We start from the raw sequence: 24657 nt of genomic DNA on the forward strand, positions 1-24657 counted from the left end.
CAACAGCTCCCGATCACCAACATCGTAGTTCTGCTCCGCCGGGCTGAGCTTCTTGGAGAAGAAGGCGCAGGGGCGGAGCTTGGGTGGCGTGCCCAAGCATTGAGATAGGACCGCGCCTATCCCTACCTCGGACGCATCCACCTCCACTACGAACGGTAGTGATGGATCGGGGTGGGCCAGTACCGGGGCTGAGGGGAACAGACCCCTCAGGTTACTGAAGGCCCTGTCAGCCTCAGCAGACCAGCGAAGCCGGGACGGCCCACCCTTCAACAGAGATGTGATGGGAGCTGCGACCTTGCCAAAGCCCCGGATAAACCTCCGATAGTAGTTGGCAAAGCCAATAAAGCGCTGCACCTCCTATACTGTGGTTGGAGTCGGCCAATTACGCACGGCTGAAATGCGATCTCCCTCCATCTCCACACCTGAGGTGGTAATGCGGTATCTGAGGAAGGAGACGGACTGTTGGAAAAACAGACTTTTCTGCCTTGGCATAAAGGTCATTTTCCAACAGTTGGGCCAGCACTTTGCGAACCAGGGACACATGCTCGCCGCACGTAGAGGAATACACCAGAACGTCATCGATGTAGACCACTACACCGCGACCAAGCATGTCCCGAAACACCTCGTTCACAAAGGACTGGAAGACGGATGGAGCATTCATCAAACCGTAAGGCATCACCAGGTATTCATAATACCCCGTGATTGTGCTGAATGCTTTCTTCTACTCATCCCCCTCTTGGACACGCACCAGGTTGTACGCACTCCAGAGATCACATTTTGTGAAGAAGCGCGCCCCATGCATTGACTCGATCACCGAAGGAAAGAGGGGGAGAGGATAACTAAATCGTATCGTCTCCTTGTTCAGTGATCGGTAATCAATGCAAGGGCGCAGACCGCCATCTTTCTTCACAAAAAATAAACTTGAGGAGGCGGGCGAAGTGGAGGGACGTATAAGCCCCTGGCGCAGGGACTCGGTGACGTATGTCTCCATGGCCTCCGTTTCAGCCTGTGACAGGGGATACACATGACTCCTGGGAGGCACAGCGTCTACCCAGAGGTTTATCGCGCAATCCCCCGCCCGATGAGGTGGCAACTTGGTAGCCTGCGTTTTGGAAAACGCTTGCACCAAATCGAGGTATTCGGGGGGAATGCGCACAGTGGAGGGACTGTCTGGACTTTCCACCGTGGTTGCACCAAGGAAACACTGAGACACCTACCCTGACACTATCGCGACCACCCCGTGAGAACCCTTTGCGGTCATGAAAAGGTGGGGTTGTGGAGTGCTAACCAAGGAATACCTAATACAACAGGGAAATCAGAAGACTCAATAATAAAAAAAAGTGACTTGCTCGCGATGAGTCTCGTGGGTAACCATAGTGACTGGTGCTGTCACCTCCCTAACAAACCTGGACCCTAATGATCGACTGTCAAGTGCTCTGATGGGGAGTGGAATGGATAGGGGAACCAATTAAATGCCTAGACTGTGTGAAAATGACCTGTCCATAAAGTTCCCAGCTGCGCCTGAATCGATCAGCACCTTACACTGGGGAACTACAATGTAATCAGGAAAGTGGATGGGTAGGGTACAGTGCGCAGCAGAGGGCTCTGAACGAGTGTGGGTGTTCGATACCTGGGGTGACGTGAGAGTGCCCTGCCTGCCGCCTCCAGACCCAAAAGAACGCTGATGACATTGTGCAGTGAAATGTCCTCTCGTGCCACCAGAGTGACACTGGCGCTGTCGTCCTCCGCTCTCCCGGATCGCTGCTCCACCCAGCTCCATCAGCTCGTTATCCGAGTCGGGCCGGGTTGGAACGGGCAGCCCCCCTCCAGGACGTCCTCTGGCCACCAGCAGGTTGTCCAAGCGGATGGCCATGTCCACCAGTTGCGTGAAGGACAACATGGTGTCCCGGCAGGCAAACTCCCTTCGGACGTCCTCCCGCAGATGGAACCGGAAGTGGTCGATGAGGGCCCGCTCGTTCCACCCGGACCCAGCTGCTAGAGTCCAGAACTCCAGGGCAAAGTCCTGCGCGGTCCTCGTCTCCTGCCTCAGGTGGACCCAGCCGCTCGCCCGCCTCTCGACCCTCGGGTGGGTGATCGAAGACAGCCCGAAAGAGGTGAGCGAACTCCCCGTAGTTGTCCAACGCGGCTCCTCCTTCATTCCAGACCGCGTTGCCCCACTCCAGGGCTTTCCCCGAGAGGCAGGAGACGAGGGCGGACAACTTCTCCCGCTCCGATGGGGCCGGCCTGATGCTGGAATAGTAGAGCTCCAGTTGGAGGAGGAATCCCTGGCAGAGGGCAGCTGTCCCGTCGAAATCCCGTGGTCGGGATATATGGATCCCTCTGGGTGCTGGGGTGTGGGTGGCTGGATCCGTTCGCCCAGCTGGTCCCGACAGATCGGGTCCTCTCCTCACCAGGCATTGGACGACCTGGAGAACCCGATCCATCGGTTCTCCCAAGCTGGCTAGCATCGTCGAATGCTCCTGGACCCGTGCCACGACTCCAGGCATGCGCTCCTCTCCCGCTGACTCCATAGCAGGTGGGTGATTCTGTGATGGATGATTTGAAGGAGTCAGGCGCAGGAGGTTAAATCACAGAATACAGAGTTTATTCCAGAATACAGAGTTACGCAGAATTGGGTCAAACAGTCCAGTGCGCAAAACAGGCGCACTGGAACCAAACAGGCACACAGGGAAAATATACCCCGGCAATACAAAATACATGGAGCTCAACCGAGCTACACTCTCCTCACACTAAACAATCACCCACCAGGACAAGGGGGCAGAGGGAACACTTATACACATACTAATGAGGGGATATGAACCAGGTGTGTGGAATAGACAAGACAAAACAAATGGAATGATGAGATGAGGAGCGGCAGTGGCTAGAAGGCCGGTGACGACGAACGCCGAAGCCTGCCCGAACCAGGAGAGAGGAAGTCGTGACATGAAGAATCTTTCAAAGTTGTTGAAATGTTCTGTATTGACTGACCTTCATGTCTTAAAGTAATGATGGACTGTCATTTCTCTTTGCTTATTTGAGCTGTTCTTGCCATAATATGGACTTGGTCTTTTACCAAATAGGGCTATCTTCTGTATACCCCCCTATCTTGTCACATCACAACTGATTGGCTCAACGACATTAAGAAGGAAAGAAATTCCACACATTAACTTTTAAGAAGGCACACCTGTTCATTGAAATGCATTCCAGGTGACTACCTCATGAAGCTGGTTGAGAGAATGCCAAGAGTGTGCAAAGCTGTCATCAAGGCAAAGTGTGGCTATTTGAAGAATCTCAAATATAAAATATATTTTGATTTGTTTAACACTTTTTTTGTGACTACATGATTCCATATGTGTTATTTAATAGTTCTAATGTCTTCACTATTATTCTACAATGTAGAAAATATTACAAATAAAGAAAATCCCTTGAATGAGTAGGTGTGTCCAAACTTTTGACTGGTAGTGTATATATTTAATTTAATTTTTTATGTTCTCTCTAAATAAGCTTTGTTGCACAATTTAAAAGTCAATACTCTGCATTTCACAGTCAGGAATAATGTAATGAATTCAGGGCTTGTAAAATTATACCTAGGCTAAATTTAAGCCTTCCACAACCATAAGACCCACTAATTATTTAATTATTTTGCCAAAATAGTCTAACCTGCGTTTTTGCAATAATCGCTGATCTGGCTTTCATGTCTGTCGATGAAAATGCCCTTTTTGTTACAATTTTACCCAGAACCATGCATAATGCACATTCACTAATAATGACCAACTTCTTGTAGCAGGCATTATAGAAAATGAACACAGGTTTCATAAACACTCTCTGAAGCACAAGCCCACGTGCTAGTGAGTAGCCAGCTAATCTTTATATTTCAAGTCTAGCCAACTTGGATCTATTTGCTTGCTAACAAGGTAGAACAGTTGAACTGTTATGAACACGCCCTCCTGTCTGTCTCCGACTTTGAACAACAGCCTGTTCACTTTGTTTAGATGTTGAAATCAAGTGGCCTACCTAGATAACAAGATGCTTAATTCTTAGAATGAGAACGAGTTGTCAATTCCTTATATAAATGCTTCTTTTTATGCTTATTGCACATTTATAAAACACAGACTAGACAGCTAGCACACAACGGTATGTGGCTGACCTCGACAGAAACTGAGCATTACTTTTCCACAATCATGTTCATTGATAATCCTGTTTTAGTAGGGCCTGCTCTGTTCAACATTTTGGGAGTTGAGACATAAAAAGGGTACCGTTAGAAGGGGAATCGACCGATTCTGTAAGTGGGAACGTGCACAGTGCACAGAAGGAGGGGCTTGGTGTCTGTGTGCGAGTGGGAAGGAGGGGCTTGGTGTCTGTGTGCGAGTGGGAACGTGCACAGTGCACAGAAGGAGGAGGGGCTTGGTGTCTGTGTGTAAGTGGGAACGTGCACAGAAGGAGGAGGGGCTTGGTGTCTGTGTGTAAGTGGGAACGTGCACAGAAGGAGGAGGGGCTTGGTGTCTGTGTGTAAGTGGGAACGTGCACAGTGCACAGAAGGAGCGAAGGAGACGAGACCAAAAAGACAAAAGCGCTCATAAAAACAAAAAAATAAAAACCTTGATTCTTGCGATAGAGGCATTTTTGGAACATCGCGCTAAAACAACCATTGGAATTAATCATATCAATTCTATATATCGTCCAGCCCTACTACAAACCTCTGTTATGACTCTATTAGGACAGGGAACTCATGGTGACACAGTCAGAGTGAGGTGCTTACATTTGGTATAGGAATATAGGAATCCATACAGGCATACACAACTATATCCATACAGGCATACACAACTATATCCATACAGGCATACACAACTATATCCATACAGGCATACACAACTATATCCATACAGGCATACACAACTATATCCATACAGGCATACACAACTATATCCATACAGGCATACACAACTATATCCATACAGGCATACACAACTATATCCATACAGGCATACACAACTATATCCATACAGGCATACACAACTATATCCATACAGGCATACACAACTATATCCATACAGGCATACACAACTATATCCATACAGGGATACACAACTATATCCATACAGGGATACACAACTATATCCATACAGGCATACACAACTATATCCATACAGGCATACACAACTATATCCATACAGGCATACACAACTATATCCATACAGGCATACACAACTATATCCATACAGGCATACACAACTATATCCATACAGGGATACACAACTATATCCATACAGGGATACACAACTATATCCATACAGGCATACACAACTATATCCATACAGGGATACACAACTATATCCATACAGGGATACACAACTATATCCATACAGGCGTTCACAACTATATACACTTCACTTTTTGGGGAGTGCATGAACAATCTCTCCCTCTCCCCCTCCCTCTCTCTCCAGAGGATGGACTTCAAGCTGAGCCACATGCAGAAGACGGTGAGTGAGGGTCAGAGCCCCATGCCTCTCTTCACCTGTCTGCACGTCAAGCCAGACGTCTCAGAACTCATGTTCGCCGGTAAGACCCATTTTTATGATCCACGTGTTACTATGGGTTATTTTCGAACGCATCCATCATACAACTAGGATAGAACAGACGTAAGAATGTTCAAGTTAGGCATCTTTTTCAAGTACACTTCTTAAAGTGGTCTAACACCTAGATGAGTCCACCTCACACATTTTCGGTTGAGCAGATCCAGCTACAGGACTCATTACATGTCTGCTTGAAATGAAGGGAAAGATAGGCAGCCAATTTTGAAGCAGTATGCATCTTTGGAGCGGTAGACTGCATGGCCTTCCCATTATGGCACCGTATGTCAATGTGAACAGACACTGTTTATGTCTACATTTGTTTAATTTAGTTTACGTTCCTGGAAAATATGCAAATGACTCAGTGAAACAGTACTATCTGACTTTGTCACAGCTCGTTATCTGATGGGCTACCATCTAGATCAGTTTTTCCCAACTCTGGTCCTTCAGTACCCCCAACAGTATACATGTTTATTGTAACCCTGGACAAGCACACCTGATTCAACTGTTTGTCAAGGGCTATAACACAAATGTGTACTGTTGGGGGTACTGGAGGACCAGGGTTGGGAAACACTGACCTAGGGATGTAGCTAGCTAACTCTAACAAAAACTGTGTGGACCATGCACTGTTGTGTATCATTAGCCACCCAATATTGGAATCATGGCATCAAGCAAATTAGCTGTGACTTAGAAATCTTTTCATGAATGAAAGTACAAACAAATGAACGAATGAATGAACCAAGTTAATTTCTGAATGACTGCAGGCATGCATGTAATTATTGTCATCTTTGCGTTTGAGTCTATGCTCCATTTGAATACAGGGTATGGTAGTGTTTACCCAGGGCTAATGTCACATGTCCTAACGTGTGTGTGGCTGTGCGCGCATGCACGTGGGTGTGTGTGTACTGTGTGCGTACGCGCCTGTGGGTGTGTACACTGTGTGCGCGTTTGTGTGCGGGTGTGGAACATGCTCATTCATTGCACATTCCCATCGGTGTCAGTTTCACTAATACAGATACTCACACTGATCCATCTCTGTCTGACTCTGTCATCATGGGAAACTGAAATAGACATACAGCAGTGTGACATTAGTTCTAAAAATGGAGTGGACACACCTTAAAGATTCAATGGTTCACAGACACTTAGTTACAGGATGTAGACATGAAAATGGTAAGAATGCCCTGAAGTATTATGACTGGGAGTTGCGGCCAAAATGTCATATCACAATGTTTTTTTCAATTTTGACAATATGCCGGCATTTGCCGGTTTCTAAATCAAGTTTCTAAATATGTTTCATGAGTAGTGCATGACCCTAGAGTGGAAACAAATCAATTCTATGATGGTTTTATTCTCAACTAAATTTGGACATAACTGACAGTGAAGTAGTCCAATCTATTTAGTACTGTATAAAAAAACCTTTATAGACGGTATTGTAAAAAAATAAAAAAAATAACGGTATGTGGGTCCATTCCGGTATACTGATATTCATGATATATCGCCCAGCCTTACTGGGAATCAATTCATCAAAGTTCTTGTAAGGTTAACCATCGATGGGAACGCTTCAACGTTCGGGTATTAGTTATGATATTATAATAAATTGCTTTGCATTGCAAGCAAGGGCCCTAATGTGATATGATTATAATAACCTTGTATTGGGGTAACCCAGCTAGTTTCCACCATTGAAAGGCTTCCGTGAGCTTGATACACAGTAGTAGCCATTTGGGCTAAAACACTGTCCCACCAGTAATTGGAGTGAAGCTGATTATACAGCTGTCAGTCTGGTTTCACAAGGCTAATTCTACAGTACAAGAACACTTATCGTCTGTATCATTATTACTAATAGATGTGTCATTTCTCTCCTATTGTGTGTTTTGACGAGCAGACTGGGTGGAGTTTACACCGTATGAGATTGGCATGGCCAAGTATGGCACCTTCATGTCCCCGGGCCTGTTTGGCAGTAAGTTCTTCATGGGCAGTGTGGTGAGACAGTACGAGGAGAACCCCCTGCATTTCCTCATGGGTAAGACAGGCTGCACATTCAGTACAGATGTAGGATCTTAATTTGAGCTTGTTTGCTACAGCAGGAAAATAATCCTGCAGCAACAGGAAATGTGATTTATTATGCGGATGATAATTAATGGACATTTTTGTAGGGGTTGATACATTTTTCATAAGGAAATATCAAGTGGAAATTATAAACGTCAGAAGCCTTTTTAAACCTCAAATACACTAAATGTTACATTTCCTGCAACAGGGTGATCAAATTAAGACACTACACACAGTACGATATGCACCTGAGCTTTCATACAGGCATACACACATGAGCACACACTCACAAACATAGACTAGATACGCATTTGACTAGATACACAAAGTTGTCTACTGTATCTCTTCTAGGGGTGTGGGGCAGTGCTTTCTCCATCCTCTTCAACCGGGTCATGGGGGTCAAAGGGACCACTGGAGGTAGCACCATGGAAGAGGAGCTTGGTAAGATACTAACAAACCATCGTACAAAACCTACCTTTGTCTCTCTGTCTCTTTAAATGCATGCTCTGTGCGTGCATACCCATCAGGGTTTCTGTTAGGAAAATGTGGAGCAGGACATTTGACCGTCAGCATTTTAATTTACCATACATTTGAGAAATGTACCATACCCATATCCATTGGGTGCGTAACCTGATTAGGGTGTCTACCCACGGTGCTCAGAATGACAGAAATCACATCACATTTTGATTATGGTAATTTATCTTAACAGAACATGCAAATCGAGGATGCAACAGTGTGGGTCCTTACCAAATTCCGATGCGCACATTGAAGATGTTAGAATAACTGCCACATATACTTTTCCTCAACCAACAAGATGAGTAACAAACAGCAAAATCACTAGCCTATGTCAATCTACTGTCTCCCATAGTAGAAAAGTTTACCTATTCTATTGGTCAGCTTGTCGTTCTGTGCGAAAAAGAAATCAATAAATCAATCAAATGTTATTTATAAAGCCTTTTTTACATCAGCAGATGTCACAAAGTGCTATACAGAAACCCAGCCTAAAACCCCAAACAGCAAGCATGGCCAATTCCAAACAGACTCTGGGACAGTTGTTGGACGATAGATCCCAAATTCATACAACCAGTAGGCCTCAGGTGTCAAATTCATTCCACGGAGGGCCGAGTGTCTGTGGGTCTTCGCTCCTCCCTTGTACTTGATTGATTAATTAAAGGTCACTAATTACTAAGGAACTCCCCTCACCTGGTTGTCTAAGTCTTAATTGAAAGGAAAAACCAAAAACCCGCAGACACTAGGCCCTCCATGGATTGAGTTTGACACGCCTGCAGTAGGCCTAGGCTACATTTAAAAAAAAACAATGAGGCTGATGCAACAGATCAGAACGTTTAGCTTAAAATGTTGATCAACTATTATTTCTTCACATTATAAGCACAGCAATGTGCACAAGGGATTAGGCTACATGTGAATGTTGGTTCCATAATGCAGTTAGCAGGAAAACACTGTTGTCAAAAGCTCACTGCACATGCGAGCGGTTTCATCTGACCGAGATGAAAATATCTGTTAGAAATTAGAAAGAGGGGAGATCTAGCATGGGTTGCTAATATGACTAGGGTTGTGCCTTTGGCTACTGGACAATGAAATAAAGTTGATTTGAAAACCAATAGAACATGAGAGAAATAGGCTACTGGTTTCAATGGCATATGGAAGTCTTTATAAAATAATTTCCTCCATGTTTCTATGGTCGGATTTTACTTTGAAGCAAGGTAAGACATGCCTCATGTAGTAAAACGTTCAGGTTTCAAACAATTAAGTATAGCCTATGTTTTCAAAATGCATACTGCCTCCAGCTCATTGCAAAGTGGTGTGTTACATGCTGAAGCCTGCCTACCGTTGCCTACAGTGAGGCAAAAAAGTATTTGATCCCCTGCTGATTTTGTACGTTTGCCCACTGACAAAGACATGATCAGTCCATAATTTTAATGGTAGGTTTATTTGAACAGTGAGAGACAGAATAACAACAAAAAAATCCAGAAAAACGCATGTCAAAAATGTTATGAATTGATTTGCATTTTAATGAGGGAAATAAGTATTTGACCCCTCTGCAAAACATGACTTAGTACTTGGTGGCAAAACCCTTGTTGGAAATCACAGAGGTCAGACATTTCTTGTAGTTGGCCACCAGGTTTGCACACATCTCAGGAGGGATTTTGTTCCACTCCTCTTTGCAGATCTTCTCCAAGTCATTAAGGTTTCGAGGCTGACGTTTGGCAACTCAAACCTTCAGCTCTCTCCACAGATTTTCTATGGGATTAAGGTCTGGAGACTGGCTAGGCCACTCCAGGACCTTAATGTGCTTCTTCTTGAGCCACTCCTTTGTTGTCTTGGCCGTGTGTTTTGGGTCATTGTCATGCTGGAATACCCATCCACGACCCATTTTCAATTCCCTGGCTGAGGGAAGGAGGTTCTCAACCAAGATTTTACGGTACATGGCCTCGTCCATCGTCCATTTGATGCGGTGAAGTTGTCCTGTCCCCTTAGCAGAAAAACACCCCCAAAGCATAATGTTTCCACCTCCATGTTTGACGGTGGGGATGGTGTTCTTGGGGTCATAGGCAGCATTCCTCCTCCTCCAAACACGGCAAGTTGAGTTAATGCGAAAGAGCTCGATTTTGGTTTCATCTGACCACAACACTTTCACCCAGTTTTCCTCTGAATCATTCAGATGTTCATTGGCAAACTTCAGACGGCCCTGTATATGTGCTTTCTTGAGCAGGGGGACCTTGCGGGCGCTGCAGGATTTCAGTCCTTCACGGCGTAGTGTGTTACCAATTGTTTTCTTGGTGACTATGGTCCCAGCTGCCTTGAGATCATTGGCAAGATCCTCCTGTGTAGTTCTGGGCTGATTCCTCACCGTTCTCATGATCATTGCAACTCCACGAGGTGAGATCTTGCATGGAGCCCCAGGCCGAGGGAGATTGACAGCTCTTTTGTGTTTCTTCCATTTGCGAATAATCGCACCAACTGTTGTCACCTTCTCACCAAGCTGCTTGGCGATGGTCTTGTAGCCCATTCCAGCCTTGTATAGGTCTACAATCTTGTCCCTGACATCCTTGGAGAGCTCTTTGGTCTTGGCCATGGTGGAGAGTTTGGAATCTGATTGATTGATTGCTTCTGTGGACTGGTGTCTTTTATACAGGTAACAAACTGAGATTAGGAGCACTCCCTTTAAGAGTGTGCTCCTAATCTCAGCTCGTTACCTGTATAAAAGACACCTGGGAGCCAGAAATCTTTCTGATTGAGAGGGGGTCAAATACTTACTTCCCTCATTAAAATGCAAATCAATTTATAACATTTTTGACATGTGTTTTTCTGGATTTTTTTGTTGTTATTCTGTCTCACACTGTTAAAATAAACCTACCTATGGACTGATCATTTCTTTGTCAGTGGGCAAACGTACAAAATCAGCAGGGGATCAAATACTTTTTTCCCTCACTGTATATACACTTGAATGGCAAATGCGCTTCAATTACCAATTTAATAGGCTATAAAGCATTATTTTGCAATAGGATTTTTGTCTTCTCCTGGACAATTGGCTGGCGCCAGTTCTATTTATCAGCTTTTTATTTATTTATTGTCCAAAAGCCGACTTTTACCGGATAACAGAAACCCCGGTGTGTGTGTGCGTTTCTTCCAGACCTAATGTGAAAGCAACTCTAATGGCACTTTAATATCTTGCTGAGGTTAGTAAGCACATTCACTGAGAACTCCATGGTAGTTCATAGTCACACCAATATACAGAAAAGTTAGAAACTGACTGGTAGTCTAGTCAGCAAGCTCATACTGTGGATAGTGAGTTAGTTCAAATTTTATTGTCACATGCACAAGTACAGTGAAAATATTAAGTTAGAGACAGTGTGTGGGTTTGGTTTTCACATGAATGTTGTTGTGTCACTGTTTTTCAGAGCAAATAAAGCCTCAGCACATTGTGGGTGAGGAGACGCAGGAAAATGAGGACGAGCCAAGAAAAGGTAAAATAATTGTGTGCATGCATGTTTACGGTCTACGAGATAGAAAGGTGTGGGGTGTGTGTTGGGTGTCTTGGGGCTTTGGTAGCAACATCCTTTCCCCATTTCACCCCCTCTCCTCATCCCCCTCTCCTCCATCCTCCCCTCCAGCGGGTGGAACAGAGAACCAGGAGGCAGAGGAAGAGCTCCAGCGTAGTGCCCAGGCCAGCTGGACTAGCAGGATGTTCACCTCCCTGGTGGGGGAGTCTACTCTCTTCAACTCCCGTGAGGGCAGAGCGGGCAAGGTGCACAACTTCATGCTGGGGCTCAACCTCAACTCCTCCATGCCTTTCTCCCCCTTCAACAACGGATCATACACACACCACAACCTGGAGGAGGAACAGGACGCCGTCACAGGTCTGAGATCAGTTTAAAGGGGGTCCGAGTGGGTGGGGGCGGCAGGTTAACAGCCGAATGTCTGTAATAAGTCTATCACCATGATTGTCTAAGATTGGAAACCTGTTAGACTGTTCAGACCCATTAACCCATCTCTATGTGGATGGGTAAAGCAATACATCAACTATCAAATCAAGGCTTTGAATTACTATTATAGACTATTTGTGAGAATGGTTGATTGATTTGATAGATGATGACATGTTTTGCTTTATTGTCTCCTTCCCGCGGTCTCCCTCAGACCCAAATGAGTTTGACCGCATCTACGAGCCGCTGGACGTAAAGAGTAAGAAGATCCACATAGTGGACAGTGGTCTGACCTATAACCTCCCGTACCCCCTCATCCTGCGGCCGCAGCGTGGCGTCGACCTCATCATCTCCTTCGACTTCTCAGCCCGCCCCAGTGACTCCAGCCCACCCTTTAAGGTGAGCAACGCACACACATTCAGACACACACACACACACACCCACACACACACACACTGTATATACAAACATACTGCACACACACACACATTTAAAATACTTTATTCGAATCCACAAATCACATTACAGTCAAACATTTCATAGGTCATGGATATAGGGACACTTATGGATACAGAAAGCACCTTCTTCTCCACGCAGCAGGGCTGCCGATGACCGCTGACACGGAGCAGTACCTCGCTATCTGCTTTGCCTTTGTCCTATGCAGGCCTGCAATCTGAAGGCCACGTACTGTCAGCCTATGTACAGTGCATTTGTAAAGTATTCAGACACCTTCCCCTTTTCCACATTTTGTTACGTTACAGCCTTATTCTAAAATGGATTTAGAAAATTAAAACATCTCATCAATCTACACACAATACCCCATAATGACAAAGTGAAAACAGGTTTTTAAAAACATAAATACCTTATTTACATAAGTATTCAGACCCTTTGCTATGAGACTCGAAATTGAGCTCAGGTGCTTCCTGTTTCCATTGATCATCCTTGAGATGTTTCTACAACTTGATTGGAGTCCACCTGTGGTAAATTCAATTGATTGGACATGATTTGGAAAGGCACACACCTGTCTATATAAGGTCCCAGAGTTGACAGTGCATGTCAGAGCAAAAACCAAGCCATGAGGTCGAAGGATTTGTCTGTAGTGCTCCGAGACAGGATTGTGTCGAGGCACAGATCTGGGGAAGGGTGCCAAAAAATTTCAGCAGCATTGAAGGTCCCCAAGAACACAGTGCTCTCCATCATTCTTAAATTTAAGAAGTTTGGAAGCACCAAGACTCTTCCTGGCCGCCCGGCCAAACTGAGCAATCGGGGGGGAAGGGCCTTGGTCGGAGAGGTGACCAAGAACCCGATGGTAACTCTGACAGAGCTCTAGAGTTCCTCTGTGTGGAGATGGGAGAACCTTCCAGAAGGACAACCATCTCTGCAGCACTCCACCAAATCAGGACTTTATGGTAGAGTGGAAGCCACTCCTCAGTAAAAGGCAAATGACAGTTTGCCAAAAGGCACCTAAAGGACTCTCAGACCATGAGAAACAAGATTCTCGGGTCTGATGAAACCAAGATTGAACTCTTTGGCCTGAATGCCAAGCTTCACGTCTGGAGGAAACCTGGCACCATCCCTACGGTGAAGCATGGTGGTGGAAGCATCATGCTGTGGCGATGTTTTTCAGCGGCAGGGACTGGGAGACTAGTCAGAATCGATGGAAAGATGAACCGAGCAAAGTACAGAGCGATCCTTGATGAAGCCTTGATCCTTGATGAAGCGCTCAGGACCTCAGACTGGGGCGAAGATTCACCTTCCAACAGGACAACGACCTGACAACGCAGGAGTGGCTTCGGGACAAGTCTCTGAATGTCCTTGAGTGGCACAGCCAGATCCCGGACTTAAACCTAATCGAACATCTCTGGAGAGACCTGAAAATAGCTGTGCAGCAACGCTCCCCATCCAACCTGACAGAGCTTGAGAGGATCTGCAGAGAAGAATGGGAGAAACTCTCCAAATACAGGTGTGCCAAGCTTGTAGCGTCATACCCAAGAAGACTCGAGACTGTAATCGCTGCCAAAGGTGCTTCAACAAAGTACTGAGTAAAGGGTCTGAATACTTAGGTAAATGTGATATTTCAGTTTGTATTTCTAATATATTTGCCCAAAATCCTAAAAACGTGTTTTTGCTTTGTCATTATGGGGTATTGTGTGTAGATTGATGAGGGGAAAAAACAATTTAATCAATTTTAGAATAAGGCTGTAACGTAACAAAATGTGGAAAAAGTCAAAGGGTCTGAATACTTTCCAAATGCACTGTACATGGCAGAGACTGCCAAATATCCACACTTCAAGTTTGCATTGATAACCGAGGCTGTTTAGGTGCTGGTATTTCAGCAACTTGTCAGCAAAGGCCTGCTCCATGTAGAGTCAAAAGAACAACCCACTTCCAAAATGAGCACCTCCCTCCGGCCTCCCCCCACAACAATATCTGACTTATTTGGTATATAAGAAAACACATCATCAACATCAAACCAGCCTCCTCTGACAAGAGAATGCTTGTGAAAAGCACTGATGGTGTTACTGTCTCTCACCTCACTAGCTATCAGGTCGACGAGGCGATCATATCTAGCTATGTATAAGTCCTTGTATAAACAGTAGCCATTAACAACATGTGAAACTCCATTGCATTTGACTCATGTTATACAACGTGATACACAATGGATTGGATATACAAGTCAATTTTAGCTCTCTGCACAACAATATATTTAGACCAATATTTACTCTGTTTTACAAAAACATTTGAGAATGTAGTAAATCTATATGACATACCATTTTTTACAACTGTCCGTTTATTGACTGTTTGTTCTTCAATCTACTGTTCTGTGTGTGTCAGGAGCTCCTGCTAGCTGAGAAATGGGCTCGCATGAACAAGCTGCCCTTCCCAAAGATCGACCCCAAAGTGTTTGACCGTGAGGGCCTCAAGGAGTGTTATGTCTTCAAACCCCGCAAGGAAGACAGGTGCTGCCCCACCGTCATCCATTTTGTACTGGCCAACATCAACTTCAGGGAATTCAAAGCTCCCGGTGAGGACTGGTGAAACTGGGATACTACTGTATGGCTGTAGGATCAGGGAAAACTCTAGGGTGCATCTGAAATGGCATCCTATTCCCAATATAGTACACTACTTTTGAACAGAGCCATATGGCCAAAAGTAGCGCACTATATAGGGAAATGGGTGCCATTTTGGACGTACCCTAGGCCTTAGTTTTAGGCCCATAAACTAGAAGGTGTAATACTGTGTTACAGGCTATAACTTTGGCACATAGTTTTTCCTGGTGAGCTTAGATGGTTGTGAAAAATTGAAGGTCCTAGCTATGATCTATAGGCCGGGTTGCCTGAAGACGTCCCAAAAACAATGTGTGGAGGCAGAAGGCCGTGTGTTGTTATGATTCTAGACTGTCAGATAACTAGCAACAATGACAAGAAACTGCCATTCGGGGAAATCGTAGGCTGCTCGTTTCAGCTAGTTGTCTCTTGTTATTGATGCATGTGACAAATTGTATTTGTCACATGCAATGGGTGTAGACTTTAACGTGAAATGCTTGCTTACGAGCCGTTCCCAACAATGCAGAGTTAAACAAATAATTATAAATAGAAAAATAGTAACACAAGGAATAAAATACACAATAATTAAGCTATATAATGGGAGTACCAGTACCAGATCAATGTGCAGGGGTATGAGGTATTTGAGGTAGATGTGTACATAAAGGCAGGGTAAAGTGACTAGACATCAGGATAGATAATAATATGAGTAAAATAAAGAACAGAGTAGCAGCAGCATATGATGTGTGTGTTATGTGTGTGCATGTGTGTGTGTTTGTGTTGTCGGTGTGTGTGTGGTGTGTGCGTATATAGTGTATGCAAATGTGTGTGGGTTGTGTATTAGAGTGTTGGTGTAGTGTGAGTGAGTGTGTACAGTGGGGAAAAAAAGTATTTAGTCAGCCACCAATTGTGCAAGTTCTCACACTTAAAAAGATGAGAGAGGCCTGTAATTTTCATCATAGGTACACGTCAACTATGACAGACAAATTGAGAAAAAAATATCCAGAAAATCACATTGTAGGATTTTTAATGAATTTATTTGCAAATGATGGTGGAAAATAAGTATTTGGTCACCTACAAACAAGCAAGATTTCTGGCTCTCACAGACCTGTAACTTCTTCCCTCCCGTTGTCCTAGGGTCAAAATGACCCGCCACTGTGTTCAACCAACTTTATTTAATTTTTATATTTTTGGGATCATTTGTGAGAAGGAAGCAGTGAGACTTTAAAGAAAGTATCACTGCCTCCTTCTCACAAAAGATCCAAAAAATATAAAAATTAAATAAAGTTGGTTCAACACAGTGGCGGGTCATTTTGACCCTAGGACAACGGGAGGGTTAAGAGGCTCCTCTGTCCTCCACTCGTTACCTGTATTAATGGCACCTGTTTGAACTTGTTATCAGTATAAAAGACACCTGTCCACAACCTCAAACAGTCACACTCCAAACTCCACTATGGCCAAGACCAAAGAGCTGTCAAAGGACACCAGAAACAAAATTGTAGACCTGCACCAGGCTGGGAAGACTGAATCTGCAATAGGTAAGCAGCTTGGTTTGAAGAAATCAACTGTGGGAGCAATTATTAGGAAATGGAAGACATACAAGACCACTGATAATCTCCCTCGATCTGGGGCTCCACGCAAGATCTCACCCCGTGGGGTCAAAATGATCACAAGAACGGTGAGCATAAATCCCAGAACCACACGGGGGGACCTAGTGAATGACCTGCAGAGAGCTGGGACCAAAGTAACAAAGCCTACCATCAGTAACACACTACGCCGCCAGGGACTCAAATCCTGCAGTGCCAGACTTGTCCCCCTGCTTAAGCCAGTACATGTCCAGGCCCGTCTGAAGTTTGCTAGAGTGCATTTGGATGATCCAGAAGAGGATTGGGAGAATGTCAGATGAAATCAAAATAGAACTTTTTGGTAAAAACTCAACTCGTCATGTTTGGAGGACAAAGAATGCTGAGTTGCATCCAAAGAACACCATACCTACTGTGAAGCATGGGGGTGGTGCAGACTCTCAGATCCACCTCCCGAGTGGCGCAGTGGTCTAAGGCACTGCATCGCAGTGCTAGCTGTGCCACTAGAGATCCTGGTTCGAATCCAGGCTCTGCTGTAGCCGGCTGCAACCGGGAGACCAATGGGGCGGCGCACAATTGGCCCAGCGTCGTCCAGGGTAGGGGAGGGAATGGCCGGCAGGGAGGTAGCTAAGTTGGTAGAGCATGGTGTTTGCAACGCCAGGGTTGTGGGTTCGATTCCCACGGGGGGCCAGTAAGAAAAAAAAAGAAGAAAAAAAAGAATTATGTATGCACTAACTGTAAGTCGCTCTGGATAAGAGTGTCTGCTAAATAATGTAAAATGTAAATGTAAAATGGGTGGAAACATCATGCTTTGGGGCTGTTTTTCTGCAAAGGGACCAGGACGACTGATCCGTGTAAAGGAAAGAATGAATGGGGCCATGTATCGTGAGATTTTGAGTGAAAACCTCCTTCCATCAGCAAGGGCATTGAAGATGAAACGTGGCTGGGTCTTTCAGCATGACAATGATCCCAAACACACCGCCCGGGCAACGAAGGAGTGGCTTCGTAAGAAGCATTTCAAGGTCCTGGAGTGGCCTAGCCAGTCTCCAGATCTCAACCCCATAGAAAATCTTTGGAGGGAGTTGAAAGTCCGTGTTGCCCAGCGACAGCCCCAAAACATCACTGCTCTAGAGGAGATCTGCATGGAGGAATGGGCCAAAATACCAGCAACAGTGTGTGAAAACCTTGTGAAGACTTACAGAAAACGTTTGACCTGTGTCATTGCCAACAAAGGGTATATAACAAAGTATTGAGAAACTTTTGTTATTGACCAAATACTTATTTTCCACCATAATTTGCAAATAAATTCATTAAAAATCCTACAATGTGATTTTCTGGATTTTTTTTCCTAATTTTGTCTGTCATAGTTGACGTGTACCTATGATGAAAATTACAGGCCTCTCATCTTTTTAAGTGGGAGAACTTGCACAATTGGTGGCTGACTAAATAATTTTCTTCCCCACTGTATGTAAACTTCCGACTTCAACTGGGAGGGAATAGGACCACCCACTTGGGACCCAGGCCCAGCCAATCAGAATGAGTTTTTCCTCACAAAGGGTTTTTTTACAGTCAGAAATACTCCTCAGTTTCATCAGCTGTCCAGGAGGCTGGTCTCAGACGATCCCGCAGGTGAAGAAGCCGGATGTGGAGGTCCTGGGCTGGCGTGGTTACACTTGGTCTGCGGTTGTGAGGCCGGTTGGACGCACTGCCAAATTCTCTAAAGCGACATTGGAGGAAGCTTATGGTAGAGAAATTAACATTACATTCTCTGGCAACAGCTCTGGTGGAGATTCCTGCAGGCAGCATGCCTACTGCACGCTCCCTCAAAACTTGAGACATCTGTGGCATTGTGTTGTGTGACAAAACTGCACATTTTAGAGTGGCCTTTTATTGTCCCCAGCACAAGGTGCACCTGTGTAATGAGCATGCTGTTTAATTAGCTTCTTGATATGCCACACCTGTCAGGTGAATGGATTATCTTGGCAAAGGAGATATGCTCACTAACAGGGATGTAAACAAACAGATTTGTGCTCAAGATTTGAGAGAAATAAGCTTTTCGTGCGTATGGAACATTTCTGGGATCTTTTATTTCAGCTCATGAAACATTGGATCAACATTTTACGTGTTTTGTTTATATTTTTGTTAATTTAAGTATTGCGAGTGTGCATAGAGTCAGTGCAAGATAGGGTCAGTGCAGATGGTAACCATTGAATGAACTATTTAGCGTTCTTATGGCTATTATGTCACGTCTATTTGTCTATTATAACCGCGATCGATAATAGACAGTACTGTGCAGCCGTCTTCATCGACCTGGCCAAGGCTTTCGACTCTGTCAATCACCGCATTCTTATTGGCAGACTAAATAGCCTTGGTTTCTCAAATGACTGCCTCGCGTGGTTCATCAACTACTTCTTAGATAGAGTTCAATGTGTCAAATCGGAGGGCCTGTTGTCTGGACCTCTGGCAGTCTCTATGGGGGTGCCACAGGGTTCAATTCTCGGGCCGACTCTATTCTCTGCGTATATCAATGATGTCGCTCTTGCTGCTGGTGACTCTCAGATCCACCTCTACGCAGACGACACCATTTTGTATACATCTGGCCCTTCATTGGACACTGTGTTAACAAACCTCCAAACGAGCTTCAACGCCATACAACACTCCTTCCATAGCCTCTAACTGCTCTTAAACACTAGTAAAACTAAATGCATGCTCTTCAACCGAACGCTGCTTGCACCCGCCCGCCCGACTAGAATCACTACTCTCGGCGGGTCTGACTTAGAATATTAATCGGCTTATTTCGCAACAAAGCCTCCTTCACTCATGCTGCCAAACATGCCCTCGTAAAACTGACTATCCTACCAATCCTTGACATCGGCGATGTCATTTACAAAATAGCCTCCAACACTCTACTCAGCAAATTGGATGTAGTCTATCACAGTGCCATCCGTTTTGTCACCAAAGCCCCATATACTACCCACCATTGTGACCTGTATGCTCTCGTTGGCTGGCCCTCACAACACCCACCCGTAGTATGCGCTCCAGCACGTATATCTCACTGGTCATCACCAAAGCCAACACCTCCTTTGGCCGCCATTCCTTCCAGTTCTCTGCTGCCAATGACTGGAACGAACTGAACAAATCTCTGAAGCTGGAGACTCTTATCTCCCTCACTAACTTTAAGCATCAGTTGTCAGAGCAGCTTAACGATCACTGCACCTGTACACAGCCCATCTGAAATTAGCCCACCCAACTACCTCATCCCCATATTGTTATTTATTTTGCTCATTTGCACTCCAGTATCTCTATTTGCACATCATCTTCTGCACATCTATCACTCCAGTGTTAATACTAAATTGTAATTATTTTGCACTCTGGCCTATTTATTGCCTTACCTCTATAACTTACTAAATTTGCACACACTGTATATAGATTTTCTATTTTTCTATTGTGTTATTGACTGTACGTTTTTGTTTGTCCCATATGTAACTCTGTGTTGTTGTTGTTTTTATCGCACTGCTTTGCTTTGTCTTGGCCAGGTCGCAGTTGTAAATGAGAACTTGTTCTCAACTGGCCTACCTGGTTAAATAAAGGTTAAATAAAAAAAATAAAAACAATACTGATATGGCTAAAATTCGCTAGCTAGCTAACCAACAATTTTAACAATGTATTTGAGAGACAGCAAGTGCTCATTGTGCAAATGTATTTATGTTTTTTGTAAACATTTGGAGAGGAAATATAGCTTACATGTTGTCAACAATCCTTTGATTTCGAGCCAACCACGTCTGTTTTGCCCCAAGGGTTGTGACACACATCGGTTTTGTTGCTAAACAACCCATCTGTCTATTGCTACATTAATGACTGCAATGGCTTCATCTTCTTCCTCTATTCCATGAATAGGATTTTGGTCAGAATTGGTGGATGTTGTCATGGTAGCTAGGTGAAATCCCACTGGTGGCTTCATTTTGACCTTTCCCGATCACTAGGGAAAAGACGTAAGAGGAAACAACTCATGTTTATTGGGACATAGACCTACAGTATACGTGGAAGGGGCGGGAGGGCTATTTATGCAATAAGGCACGAGGGGTTGTGGTATATGGCCAAAATACCACGGCTAAGGGCTGTTCTTATGCACGACGCAATGCGGAGTGCCTGGAGACAGCCCTTAGCCGTGGTACATTGGCCATATACCACAAACCCCCGTGGTGCCTTATTGCTTTTATAAACTGGTTACCAAATTAAACTGTTGTCTCTAAGGAATGTTTAGTCTGCTGTTAAAATTAAACTTTCTCACATCACATATCTACACCTCCACAGTAACTGCTCATCAGATAAAACAGCTTCTCGGACCTAAACCTCACTGTCTTGTTATCAACTTAAGTATTACTTGACTAGGTATCCCACTTTCCCTTTCCTTACTGTAAAGACTTATCTCATGACTTAAAAAGGGTATTTTAGGTATTGACAGGTTATTCATTCCATCTCTATGGGATATGGCCCACTATCTGATAAACAAATTCCAACCTATTGCAGAATTCTAACCTATTGTAGGACAGTGTTGTTTAAACATGTAGCATGCCACTCTCTTTCTCCCCCTGTCTCTTAGTTTACTTTCAGCAGAATATTATCTTTGAGATTTTATTCTCTACCAATTCCACTCTATCTTTCCGTTTCAGTATCTGCCATTGTTTCGTCATCTCTACACAGACGCTGGAATGCATTTACTGACAAAAGCCAGTCACCTCTGTCATTCTTTGTTGTTTCATAACTGTCTTTCTGATTGTATTTTAGAAGGGCTTTGTGAGTGAGTTGTAAAGATTATATGTGCATTAAAATAACAACACCCACTCTTCTTTTTGTATTGCCCATCAGGAGTCCCTCGAGAGACGGACAAAGAGAAGGAGTTTGGTGACTTTGATGTCTTCGATGACCCCGAGAGTCCATACTCCACGTTCAACTTTCAGTACTCCAACCAGGCCTTCACCCGCCTCCACGACCTCATGGAGTTCAACACGCTCAACAACATCGAGGTACGGGTCTCACACACACACAAACAAGCAAATGCACATACACACACATATGCATGCAGGCATGCACGCACACACACATAGTGATGGGCATTTTACATTTTTGGGCTGTTCGAGTACTTGCATGATTTTATTTAGAGTACTCGTGTCCTCAAATAATAAAAATAAAAATAAAAAATGGAACACAAGCCTGCACTGGAATGAAATATGTGCCTATTTATCTATAGGTCTAACTTGTATGATGCTTGGCTTGGTTTATTTTTTGTTATGCCCCGCAAATGCACATGTACAAATTGAACACTAGAGTGAAAAAATCTGGGACAAAATGTCACTTTCCCATTTCCCCATCAAGTAATCTCTATGTATGTGTCTCACCACAGGCTGGTGTTGTTGACAGTGTGTAACTGCTGCTGTGATGGAGGGCCAGAATGTGATATACATGTGTTTATTATTAGCCTGTAGTATGTGGTGTATGATCTCTATTTTCAGTACTGTATTTTCTCTGTTCTGTTTCCTCTGTCATCTTCTTATGTTGGTCTCTCTCTCTCCCTCTCTCTCCCCTTCACTCCCATCTCTTTCCCTCTCTCCCCTCTCGCCCCCTCTCTCTCCCCCTCACTCCCATCTCTTTCCCTTTCTCTCTCTGCTGTAGGTGATCAAGGATGCGATAATGGACAGCATCACCCAGAGACAGGAGAACCCCTCACGCTGCTCTGTCTCCATCTCACTCAACGAGATTGAAAACAAGAAGTTCTTGAAACGGGACGTCAGCTCAGCTAAGCTTCCTATATAACTCCACCAGAGACACCTTTCTATATCCATGACAAGATCTGGAGGTTAAGTTTTTTGATAGAACAAAACATTACAGCTCAAAGAACAGATAAGAATGGTAACAAACCTATCCTTGTAGCTGCAAGGCATGTCGCTGTTTGAATGGGATATGAGCCTCACTTCAAGCTAACCTGGTCTCAGACCTGTTTGTGATATCTTGCCAACTCACAACAATGGCCATGGGAGTTAGAAAGACAGCACAAACTGATCTGAGACCAGGCTGACTTAAAGCAACTATGCTGCCTCTTCTTTTGAGCTCGTATGACTGTGTTGTTTGGGAGACAGGATGCAGCACACCTTGTTCTGTACATTCCTGGCCTGGCATCTGGGTGGTGTGGTTGATCTTTAAACGGCTCGCTCACTCTCACACACACACACACTCACACACACTCAAACATACACACACATGCACACATGGGCACACACACACCATCCCTTCATGCAGCAGGCAGAGGAGAGAGGAGAGATCATGCCTGTGAATACATATTTATGTGAAGGCCTGCCTAGTGATGTAAAGTATTCCTGGCAGGGGTCAGTCAAGGCGTGGCATTGGCAAGGGTTGAACATTTACTTCTAAAACGGCTTTTACTGACTCACGTATTTGCTGCAGATCCAAACTTGAAATATCTGTAGTTTAAATAGAAGGACTCCTTACAAAGGATATTTTCTTTATACCATTCTAACTATCTTTACCGGTCTCTCGTTCCCTATTGATCTATTTATTTGTATTTTGTGCCATACATACAGGGGGAAGGGTGTTTGGTCTTTTGCTTTATCGTGGCAACATTGCTGAGGTTTAGGGCAACCCAGATGGGGTAATAGCATGTTTTCTTTGTCACACTGTGCCTGTACTCTCCTTTTATGCCACTGCAGGGTCTGAAAAAGGAGCACTCTCCCCGTCTGGGAATTGAACCCCAGTCTCCTGGCCCCCGCGTGACAGGAGGGGATACTTACCACTATACTAACTAGGAGCTCAGGGTTGCCGGTCCACAGCACCACCTCTAAAAACTCTCCTTCTGTGAGGCAATTGGTGAAATTCTATTGGCCCCCACACTCTCCCTAAGCAAGCGCGCTATTCACAGCATTTACACAATGGAGACCTCGCTCTCAGTTCCTCCCTCCGTCCTCCTCCTCCCTCCCTCCTCTTCTCCCTCCTCTACACTGTAGAAGAGAAGTGGGGGAAGGGATGATGGAATGTTGGCACTCTCCTCCCCTCCTTTCCCCCTGTTTTACCCAGTGGGAGAGAAGCAGGGGATGGCTGGGGAGGAGTGTAAGCTCACTCATCCAGGGGAAGTCCTGGCTGAATGGCGTGATGTGAGGGTGAAGAGACGTGTGGGGAGTTGAGCAAACCTAGAATTTCTCTGAGGCTGGCAGGCTGCAGGTTGAAATGGGCACGCAATACATAGGAAGCTCATTACACACACATTCCATATTGGGATGGCTCTATTCCATAGACGGTGTCTCACAAAGAACCTCTTCCTTTGGGTTGCTTTTAGCTACTCTGCCACTAGCTGTGTCATGCAACTGAGTGAACCCATACCTGTAGAATGGTTAACCCCTTATTTACAATTCATTCAGAAAGTATTAAGACCCCTTGACTCTTTCCACATTTTGTTACGTTACAGCCTTATTCTATAATGGATTAAATAAAACACATTCCTCATGAATCTAAACAAAATACCTCATAATGACAAAGCGAAAACAGGTTTTTAGAAATGTTTGCTAAAAAATATATATACAGTGGGGAGAACAAGTATTTGATACACTGCCGATTTTGCAGGTTTTCCTACTTACAAAGCATGTAGAGGTCTGTAATTTTTATCATAGGTACACTTCAACTGTGAGAGACAAAATCTAAAACAAAAATCCAGAAAATCACATTGTATGATTTTTAAGTAATTAATTTGCATTTTATTGCATGACATAAGTATTTGATACATCAGAAAAGCAGAACTTAATATTTGGTACAGAAACCTTTGTTTTCAATTACAGAGATCATACGTTTCCTGTAGGTCTTGACCAGGTTTGCATACACTGCAGCAGGGATTTTGGCCCACTCCTCCATACAGACCTTCTCCAGATCCTTCAGGTTTCGGGGCTGTCGCTGGGCAATACGG

The 24657-nt window shown here is 44.5% G+C and overlaps 1 protein-coding gene across 1 annotated transcript in view; it reads left to right on the top strand.

The window, feature by feature from the left end:
* Nucleotides 1–24184, top strand: part of pla2g4aa (phospholipase A2, group IVAa (cytosolic, calcium-dependent)) — a 42640-nt gene extending 18456 nt beyond the window's left edge. Inside the window, exons 10-18 of the mRNA XM_041896973.2 lie at nucleotides 5445–5559; nucleotides 7453–7590; nucleotides 7968–8057; nucleotides 11540–11605; nucleotides 11753–11998; nucleotides 12276–12460; nucleotides 14897–15086; nucleotides 21558–21715; nucleotides 22362–24184. Coding sequence (XP_041752907.1) covers nucleotides 5445–5559; nucleotides 7453–7590; nucleotides 7968–8057; nucleotides 11540–11605; nucleotides 11753–11998; nucleotides 12276–12460; nucleotides 14897–15086; nucleotides 21558–21715; nucleotides 22362–22502 — 1329 coding nt within the window. The 3' untranslated portion in view covers nucleotides 22503–24184. The remainder of the gene's footprint in view (nucleotides 1–5444; nucleotides 5560–7452; nucleotides 7591–7967; nucleotides 8058–11539; nucleotides 11606–11752; nucleotides 11999–12275; nucleotides 12461–14896; nucleotides 15087–21557; nucleotides 21716–22361) is intronic.
* The last annotated feature ends 473 nt before the right edge of the window (nucleotides 24185–24657 follow it).

The sequence above is a fragment of the Coregonus clupeaformis genome, chromosome 14 (genome assembly GCF_020615455.1).
Source record: "Coregonus clupeaformis isolate EN_2021a chromosome 14, ASM2061545v1, whole genome shotgun sequence".
Lineage (NCBI taxonomy): Eukaryota > Metazoa > Chordata > Actinopteri > Salmoniformes > Salmonidae > Coregonus > Coregonus clupeaformis.